The 10,812-nt window shown below is 41.8% G+C and overlaps 1 protein-coding gene across 1 annotated transcript; it reads left to right on the forward strand.

Moving 5' to 3' along the window:
- Positions 1–1,598: 1,598 nt before the first annotated feature.
- LOC311028047 (uncharacterized protein) lies at positions 1,599–3,388 on the forward strand (the record flags this gene model as incomplete). The annotated part of the gene is made up of 6 exons (XM_084032316.1): positions 1,599–1,701; positions 1,796–1,891; positions 2,025–2,093; positions 2,395–2,493; positions 3,028–3,204; positions 3,348–3,388. The coding sequence occupies 6 exons, from the start codon at positions 1,599–1,601 to the stop codon at positions 3,386–3,388; spliced, it is 585 nt and encodes a 194-aa protein (XP_083888442.1).
- Between the last annotated feature and the right edge of the window lie 7,424 nt (positions 3,389–10,812).

Genomic DNA, 10,812 nt, shown 5'->3' on the forward strand with positions numbered 1-10,812 from the left:
TTTAATTTATCCCTGGAGACAAACGAAATTCCCCTTATTTGGAAATCTGCCTTTGTTCTCCCACTGTTAAAAGGGGGGGACCCCACTGTGCTAAACAACTATAGGCCCATTTCCAAACTGTCTGTTTTGAATAAGGTATTGGAGTCCATTGTAAGCCAACAACTGAAGGACTTTTTATCAACAAACATCTGAATTTCAATCTGGTTTTAGGAAACAACATAGTACGTCAACAGCTGCTTTAAAAGTGGTAAATGATTTTATTGAATTTTTAGATAACAAGCAACATTGTGCAGCCCTTTTTGTTGACCTATCAAAGGCTTTCGATACGGTGGATCATGCCTTATTATTAGAAAGGCTCTGCAGCATCGGTTTGTCTGATCAAGCTGTCGGTTGGTTTAAAAACTATCTATCAGACAGATCTCAGTGTGTGCGAGCAGAAGGTATTACTTCTAGCTCTCTTAATGTATCCAAGGGTGTGCCACAGGGATCGGTTCTAGGACCTTTATTATTTACTATTTACATCAATTGTCTGGATTGTAAAGCCCCAAACACAAATTTTCACTTTTATGCCGATGACACTGTGATATATTGCTCTGCGTCTACCCCAAATCAGGCTCTCTGTAAGCTCCAAATTGCTTTCAACACTGTGCAACGTAACCTGTATGATTTAAAACTTGTTTTAAATGCTGAAAAGACAAAGCTCATGCTGTTCACAAAAGCTAAATCAAAGCCCTCTGACCTTCCTCCTATCACCACTTTCCAGGGCTCTGTCATTGAATCTGTGTCTCAATATAAATATCTGGGAATTATAATTGATGATGCTCTCTCTTTTAAACCTCATATCCAGCAGCTTTTGAAAAAACTAAAGATAAAACTAGGTTTTTACTTTAGAAACAAATCTTGTTTTTCTTTTGAAGCCACAAAAAGACTTGTTGCTGCAACCTTTTTGTTTGTGTTGGATTATGGCGATGTTTTATATATGAATGCATCTTCAAAATGCCTACAGTCTTTGGACACGGTCTATCACGGAGCACTGAGATTTGTTACTAATTTTAAAACCCTCACGCACCACTGCTCTTTGTATGCTCGAGTTGGATGGTTTGCCCTGTCCACCCGCAGACTCCATCATTGGCATATCTTAATTTATAAAACTATCCTCGGTGTTCTTCCAACATACCTGCAGAAGTATGTCATTCAGAAAAGCACAGGAAAGTACCAGCTCCGCTCTGAGGACTTGTTTTTACTGACTGTGCCTAGAGTCCATACTGAACTGGGAAAAAGGGCATTTAGTTATGCTGCTCCTTTTTCATGGAACCAGCTGCAAAATGCGCTGAAACTTAAGGAGCTGGTTTCTATGAACATGTTTAAGGCATTACTTAATGATGTTGAAGCTGGCTCTTCTGTCTGTACATGCTTTGTTTGATGATGTTTTAACTGTGGCTCTATTTGTATGTTCTCTGTTGTTTTTAAATGATTGTCTGTTACCAAATCTGTGCTGCTGCCTGTCTTGGCCAGGACTCTTTTGAAAAAGAGATTTTTAATCTAAATAAGATGTTTTCCTGGTTAAATAAAGGTTAAATAAAAAATAAACAGCATGAATGGATGCTATGCTTTCAGATGCAGATGATGGGTCATCTGGGACCACATCTACCACTCCAAGCACCAGTACCACGAAGACCAGGGAAACAGAGCCCATAGCAAGTGAGACATTATGTCATACTTAAACTATTATACTAACTATGGTCATTGTATTGTTTATAAAACTGATCTCACTAAATTCTGTGCCTGAAAACAGCTCCAGGTAAAGGGCCATCCAGGACCACCTATAACAGTGCAGACAGTGAAGTCGAAATGGAGACCATTGAGACCAGGGCTACACAGCCTGAAGCAGGTAAGATAAAGTATAAACTATTCGGGAAATAAAACAATAACAAACAGTGTTATCTATCCACCATAAAACTATTTATTTCATAATTTTTCATTTTTTTAAATGTACCATTAGTTGGGATTTTCCTTGAATACAGATGCAGATGAACAGACCATTCCAGGCAACATTGCCACACAGACCACGGGCACAGAGCCTGCAGCAGCAGGTTAGTCTTTTGAATAATCTTCATGGTGTGACTATTTTGATCCAAATTAGTTTCAAATACATTCTTGAAAAAATGAAATGTACAAGTATTGACATATGCATGCTTTATACACTGATTGTTGTATAATGACTTATAAGATCATTGATAAATCCCTGAAATTGGTAACCTACTAACAGTACAGATATGAACAAAATTAAGACAATGTGTGTACTAAGTGTATTGCTTTGTCATCATCGTTTATCCCAATGAAAGCATAAACACTTTAACTTTAACACTTGATTTTGTATGTATATTTGCCCAGGTGAAGAAACAACAACGGCAACACCATCTGCTTCACTACAGCCTGCAGACACTCCATCATCTACAACTTGTTCTTACCTGCTGTACAAAGAGCACTTTAGTTTGTACATGTTATGGCATTCATCCATCCATTTAATAATTTTAAATTCCTTCCTGTAGTACAAAGAGCACTTTTGTTTACCATTTTTATGGAGTCCATCCATTGATTTAATCATATTTGCTTGAGAATACAGTGTAATTAATCGTCAGTGTAATTAATCGTTTGCACAGTTTGTGTACCATTACATGTTATATATATTTTGCCTAGTAAAAATGTTCTGAAACTATTCCAGTGCATGAAATATAAATATAGTGGATAATTCTTCCCCCGCCAATAATAGAATGGCTCAATCTCGCTTAGGGCAGCCAATGGGCTAGAACGGAACCGACTGCCAATATCTCTAAAGACAGACTGGGAGGTAGAACCTTCAGATACTGGGCTCCTTTACTGTGGAACCAGATCTCTCCATGGGTCAGAGAGGCAGACACTCTAACTACATTTAAGTAGAGAGACCCCCCCCCCCCCCCCTCCTCTCCTTACCTCTCGCACCTTGTAGTTTGGCCTTGGCGTCTCACACTCTCTCTGTTTCCACAGATTCTCCACAGCTCCATCCCTCTGCACCAACTGCCGCCTGCATCGCCCCCCTTCCCCCCGCTGTTAAACTGGCCCGCCCTCCTTGTTCACGACCCAGTCTGCCACCCACTACTCCCATTAAGCTGGCCTGCTCTCCCTGCCTTTCCTGCCCACCAGAAGTCTCCTTCGTCAGCTCCTGTCAACCATTTCCATGTTTTTCCATATTCTCTGTTATAAACTGTTTTCTTGTCCGTATACAACACCTATTGCACGTCTGCCTGTCCTGGGTGAGGGATCCCTCCTCTGTTGCTCACCCTGATGTTTCTCCAATTTTTGCCCAGTTAAAAGGGTTTTCCTGAGAGTTTTTCCTCAGTGGATGTGAGGGTTTAAGGGAAGAGCATGTTGTTATGATGCTCATGCTATGTAAGGCCCTTTCAGACAAACTGTTTGTAAAAACAGGCTATACAAATAAAATGGCCTTGCCTTGCCTTGCCTAACCCGCTTGGACTGTAATTCATATTCATGCTACTAGTTTGATCATTGACTGACTACATGAATAGTTGCACAGAGGAGATTCTTCAAGTCTTATAGTCTTACGGTATAGGGTATATACAAATTTGATGTGTTTGGGCCATTTATAAGATCTAGTTAACATCATTAAAAGTAATTTTTAAAGAAAGGAAAAAAACAAAAGCAAAGAGAGATTTTGCAGCAGGGAAAGTATGCTCTACTCTCTCACTAATTTCAGGAAAGCATTCTCTACTGAAGAGTGATCCAACCAACATGTATGAAACCCTCACATTGCTGTACTTAAAGTAGCCTATGGATGAGAAAATAGCACCTGCCATGTGGTATCTGTGTAATTAAATAATAAAAACATTTAATAACTCTCTGCATGACACATTGGGCCCTAGTTTCGTAGACCAGGCGCAGTCAGCTTTCAGCGCACCTGCGCCGCGCCGACGGGGTGTGTCCGCCTGGACTTTGCAAGTTTCGTGCACCGCGCAGGCTCGCGCAGGCACACCTCCTGTCTCGCCCACCGGCGCAAGTGGGAAAGAGGGAGGAGAAGAAGGCGTGAGTGGGAGACGAGGAGGAGACGAGGCGTGGACTGGGATTAATACAGCCGATTCAGATCTTCACCAATCAATTGAGCTCCTCTCCTCTCCTTTAATGCGTTAGGGGAGGTTCAGTGCAAGTTCCGTCATTTGACAACCCGATGACAGCGGGTCATAATAATAACAATGCCCATATTATAAAAAACAGGAGAGAGAGAGGGAGATGTTTTGGTCCGAGAGGCTGAGTTTCCGTTACGCGTGCCATCCGCCTTTGATCTGACGTCAGATGTGACGGGACAATCTATATAGATATAAATTCACGTGTTGATTCAATTAGTTGCATTAAATAGTGTTTGTTGTGATTATTTATTGCATTTAAATGTGCCTGGAACTGTGGAAACCTGCCTGTGAGGTCTCGGTGACGTGTACGCACTGCGCGCAGTCAGCCAAACTTCCACTCCGCCAGCTGTGATTCGCATTGAATGAATGGACTTTATTTACGCCTTGCGCCGAATGTAGACCAGGTTGGAGCTGGCGAGCTTTCAGCGCAGTCTCGGCGAGGCTTTTTGCCACGAAACTTCCGCTACGCCAAGCTGAATCTGTGACGCCTCCCCCTGCTGCGCCGCCACACCCATCTTGGCGCAGGCGATCCACCAAACTGCCAAACTGACGGTGCGCAAGGCTGCGCGTGTCGAAACTTGCATTGCGCCGGCTCCGCCACCCTGCGCCGCCCTGCGCTGCGCCACGAAACTCACTGCATGAAAAGTCGGATTTTTGTCCCTGTAAACGCCCGGAAATCTCCCTAATTTTCGGGAGTTAGCGACAATTTACAGGCTGCGAACGCCGCGTTCGTCTGTGCCGAAAATTGTCGGAAACGAACCACAGCGAAGGCTCTAATTAGCATATGAATAGCAGCGAAACCGCGCCTGGCCAGAGATGGCTTGAATATCCTCACTCAGGATTGGATGAAACCACTAGTTTTAAACAAGTATAATCGCTCGTGATTGGTTGGCAGATCTGGTCATTATAAATGTAAAGCCAACCCACGTTGGCAGATCTTTCACTATTGGTCAACCTGATGAGTCATTATAAATGTAAACCCCACCCCCGTTGGCAGATGTGTTACTATTGGTCACACTGGGTCTTTTAAACAAGAATAATCACTAGTGATTGGTTAGCAGATCTATCACTATATATATATACATATATATATATACATATATATATATACATATATATATATATATGTTTATATATGTATATATATTTATACATATATATATACACACACTTATTTATTTATATTAGGGCTGTCAAAGTTAACGCGTTAATAACGCGTTAACGCAACATCCTCTTAACGCCGTTAATTTTTTTAACGCGCGATTAACGCTCGGTATTAAAAAAAAAAAAAAACGCGCATTGTATGATTTATGGCCGTCGGTGGCACCTGTAGTCTTGATCCAGAGGGAAGGTGCCTGTCCACAGGCAGCGGTGTTTCCCCGCGTCCCATTCATTGTCTATGTGAAAAGCCGTGCAATGCATTCTGGTGGCGTTGCGGCGAATGTCGAGAGACGGCGCGCGAGTTGGCCGCTCCTCATTTGCCTAAAGTATAAGTCGAATCTACTTTATGCTAATCAGAGGCGCCGGGCTCGACTCGCCGCCTCGGGAACGCTCGCGAACGCTCGCAAAAAGTTGTTGTTTAAAGGAGAGCGCCTGTCAATCATCCTCTAGTGGCAGCCCACCAAGCGTGCAATACTGGGAAGCGGCGCGTCCACACGCGTTTAAAATCGATTTGTGAACGGCAAATTCACCTTCAAAAGACTGCCAGATGGTTCAGTCGATAAGACCAAAGTCATCTGCGCGTACTGTGGGTATGAAATGAGCTACCATAGAAGCACGTCCAGTCTGAGATATCACTTGCAAGCCAATGCACTTATATCCTAACTGTACTTATCTCCTGTTACACTATCTCCTGTGACATGTTCACTTTAATTGTTTGTGATATATTCTTATAACCATGTTTTGATCCCATGTTTTGGTAAGGGGATATTTGAAGTGTTAAATAAACATTTTCATAAATCAAGTATATTTGCCCTTATGTTGTTAAAAGTATTAAGAATATGAAAAAAATACATTAAGGTACATTTAGAAGAAGAAAAAAAAATGTGCCAAAAAATGCGATTAATTTGCGATTAATCGCGAGTTAACTATGGACAAAATGCGATTAATCGCGATTAAAAAAATCAATCTTTTGACAGCCCTAATTTATATATTTATAAATATAAATATGAATGAATTTATTGAGGAAAGGAAAAATTGCCAGGAGGAAGTATTCAAAGAAAGAGCTTTATTGACAACACAACACACAACTGTACAAATTTGCCCACACAACAAACAAATTAACTGGCGACATTCTGTCCGAATTTGGTCAATTTTACAGCCGCCTGCGGTGCGTGGCCCTGTACTTGGGAGTCTTCTCTAATCGCGACTGTAGAGTCGCACAGAGCTCGGTGAGCTCCTGGCTGTCGCACAATCCATCCAGACACCCCGCCAACGACGCCGTCCTCCTCATCAGACATCATGTCTGTGGTGGCGCACTTCCAACGGTCCGCCTCATCGCCAGCAAGCACACTCCGTCTCGCTTCCAGCAGCTGTAAAACAATAAATAAAGACAATCAGTACTGCGCTATGCACTGCGCAAGGACACAACACATCTATTAATGCACCTGAAAAATAGGTTTAGGTAGGTTTGGTCACATTGACCAAAAACGGATCTAATAAATCTAATAAGTCTTACCCTCTTTCTCCTGGAACGACTCCGAGCTGACGTCTTCACAGCTTCCGCCTGCGATGCGAGATCAGGCTGTGTGTGTCTGAAGCTCCTGCGTACCGTTTCATAGTATGTCTTACAGGCAGCTGGAAAAGAATTAAATGAGTGGTATGAATAAGAAAACTTAAGTCACAGTAAAATTAAAACAAGGAAGAAGAAAACAGTAAAAGTTACTTACACACAATGGCGTCACTATCAGCGTCATAGAAATCCGGACTTGCGGACAAAGCTCCGAGCAAGTAAGCGGTCACAGCTTCCTTATGAGGCGAGGTTCGTCTGTGAAAACAAAATGAACAGTTAAGATCGGTATCTACTGTTAACGCATCTATTTCCTTATACAGCAGAATGAAAGCATATTCTTTAAATCGTACCCTTGCTCCGGTTCGTAGTGCCTACAATTCGTCTCCGAGTTGTGAAGACGGCGTACTGCTTCCTGTAAAAGACCAACAACATACACACATAACAAAGCAACTTAACGTTACACTGGTTCCTCTCTCTTGTTCTTTTGCAAGGCTACTATGCTACTTTTAGCTTGGACTATTAGCTTTTAAGCTACGTTTAGCTTGGGCTTGCTTTGCTAATTTTAGCTTAGCTAGCAGTCACCGAACATATTCTTACCGCAATCATCCTGAGAGTCTCCAGCAGTCCTGGGACATCCTGAGAGTCTCCAGCAGTCCTGGATATAAGAATTATAACATTTAAACCACATTTTCTTAAGTGAAGCCTCTCAGAGCAGCATTCCTGCTGCCGGTGAACGTGAACGTCTCCTCATCGTTCCCTCCACTGAATGAGGCGCCCGGTGTCTGCATCCGCCCCTTTAACGGACAACGGTGCACGGCGTTATTAATCACCGTTAGTAAATATATAACCACGGTTTAACATAAGCACTATATTATTAGTTAACGTCGGTAAAAACGGCACATTTTCCGCTTCGCTTGCGCTCGCTAACCTCTATAGTAAATTAGCGTCAGTAGGCTAGCCGGCTGCCAGGACCTTCGATTCGTAACGTTAACGTACAATGCCAACAACAATAAAGTAACGTTCATTATCAATTAAAAGTCAGCTGGAAACATAAAAGTCATGTTACAGTATACTTACATGTGTACGCGGTTTGTGTCGGGCTGTCGCCAGAATCACCGCAGTCGTCCGCCATTATCCAAAACTTGTGAAGTCAGACGAGCCGCAATGCATTTTGGGAAGTTGAGTAGATTTAGCAAGGTCCGCTGTATACTCTGAAATTCTTGCCAATGCAGTATACATCCGGGCATTTCTCGCGTACACAAATTCACATACTATTGTATGTGAACGCACTACGTACTCAAATTTACGTCACAATTAAGTACGAGTAGGACGTTAGTATGGCATTTCTAACACAGCCGAGATCTATGATCTATGAACCCATCCTTGACCCTCTAGCAGAACTACGACCAGCCATTATAAAGCAGTTTATAGTTGTTAATGTTGTGTCAAAAGGTACTGCATTTAAACATGTTATTGCGCAAGTTTCCTGGCTTCATCCCCATCCGGACAGACATTTTTATGGAAAGCCAATAGAAGTTTGGAGCTTGCAGGGAACAGACACGTCATACCCAGCATCATTTCTGCCTGTTGAGCGCATTGCTGGGAGATGTGTGGTTAACACATCCACTGTGCATTTAAGCAAGACCAAAGAAAGGGTCACTGTAGTCATACCACTATGCACAGTGGTTGAGCTCTAGGAGACTGTGATGTTGTTTGCATGAATGTACATTTTACCTTTGTGGCAAAGCCTGATTAAAAGTAATTGTTGAAGCAAATTGTTTTGAATGAAGATGAAATTAAGTTATATCTTTGAATGAAGATGAAATGAAGTTAACACCTTTCAGAAAAATGTCGCCTGGGGGAAAACTCCCCCTGCTACCCCGATTTGCAATTGTATAGCTCACAGCAGTTTCATTTACATGTTAAAGCCTCCCCTAGGATTACGGGGAGGGGGGTCATGGGGGGACAACTGCCAAGCAAGGCCCACGTCAATTCCCGGCAATTTACGTCAGTTTTCGGTGTTTCCTGCAAATTGCCGTTTGCAGTCGTAAACCTGAACTTCCACGGGAATTTACAGGGCCGCTAACTGACGAAAATCCCACTTTTCATGCAGTGACTAGGGCCCATTGTTGTGCATTTAAAGAGGTATATTATTACATTACTGCATTGCTTGTGTTTTGTCCTGGGATGTCAATACAAGACTTCCATGAATGTGCATTTGAGAGAGGTAAGTTTGCTTTGTATTCCAGTCGGCCTGTTATGAGCAAATTTCTATACTATAGATCCATTTCATAACATGTTCCAACAATATGATTTGCTTGTACAGCACCTTAAAAAACTCACTGTAGCCTATATTCATAGGCACACCCAGCCTCGCTTTCAATATAACACACTCGTATTCTGTAATCACCGTCAGTACCTAAATAATAATATGAAAACAATATAAAATATCTTTCAACAAGAAAAAAAGATTTGTTTACTGTAAATGGATAAAGGTTAACAGATGCACAATGTCAGGCTGTCAGAAATTAAAAACTAGCCTCATCTCTTTTCATATTTGGTTGTGATCACTCCTATTCCTCGGCTCTACAGCTCTCAGCAGCACAAAGCTCAGAGCCGGACAATGACCACCGTCGTGATACAGTTAACTCTGACCGGGACTTTAGGTTGAGCCGGATTATGAACACAGAGCCTGGAGATGTTGAGCCTCCTTCGTAGTAAAGCCCCGAGGTCTACTCTTCATGTAACAACTGCGCCACCTTGTGGCTTAACATCAACTGCACTGAAGTCATCATAACTTCATAAGTTCTCATTTTCAAATGATTATGAATAGTATTATTTGTATTTGAAGCCGGGTCAGTCTTGACTGTGGATGTTAGGGACCTCTGTGTCTGCTAGTGTGTACAATACAGTAATATTTTTGTCGACATTATCAAACGGAAAAACTTTTATTTTGAAGAGCACAGGGCAAGGAAGTGTACCCTTCATTCTTTGTTTTTTCCGTTTCAAAACCAAATTAAAAACAAACTTTGTTTTTCTGTTATTTTGTTTTAAACCCAGAACGGAAAAACGGAAAAACAGAATAACACAAAATCACACATTTTGTAGCTGTTATTCTGTTTTAAAACAAAAACAGAATAACGTGAAAATTAAGTTTTTTGATTTTTACTGTTTTGTTATTGTGCTATTTGGAAAATTCGGGGAATGCTGGGAGACTTGCAAGGCGCATGCACAGTCAAGTGAGTGGGAGAGTGGCGATGGCAAGCTACGTGTTTTTCCGGGGGAATCGGTGGCTTAGTTTGAGGGCTGATGACCTCTCAACTGAAAATAATTTCCAGGTAATATGCAATTTTTATTAACATTATAACGTAGGCTATATATAACCATAGGCCTATATATAGTGAATGTTATTGCTAATGTAAGCAGCTCCATTCTAGATTGCTAGCATTCAACTCTGGGTTAAGATGATGGAAAACATTTTGATCACCTTTCACATTGATTTGGGTCATTTTTGGTCTCACGTAGAGCTGTCTGTAGCCTAATGTATGATAGGACTGTCAGTTCTTTGAGTGATGGGTTACTAACGTTACACCAACAGCTAGCTTATAGAGCTGAGCTCACACTGTCAGAAGATGTTTTTTTGTTGGTAAAGAAATGAAGCAATGGGAAAACAAGGTGAGTAAATGTGTGAGCATTGTGAGGGTTACAGCTAATGTACTCTGCATTGCACTGTACACCGTTATCTTGTATGACCCTTGGTACAACACAACTAGCCCAGTCTCCTGTTAGCCAAAAAAGTTTATATTTGAACGGTCTGGTTAAACAGACCTACAAACGGTGATAACACCTGATGTTTATGACCAATCCAGCTCGGATTAAGCCTTCACTACCATCTGAATA

Source organism: Eutrigla gurnardus (assembly GCF_963514095.1).
Source record: "Eutrigla gurnardus genome assembly, chromosome: 17".
Classification (NCBI taxonomy): Eukaryota; Metazoa; Chordata; class Actinopteri; order Perciformes; family Triglidae; genus Eutrigla; species Eutrigla gurnardus.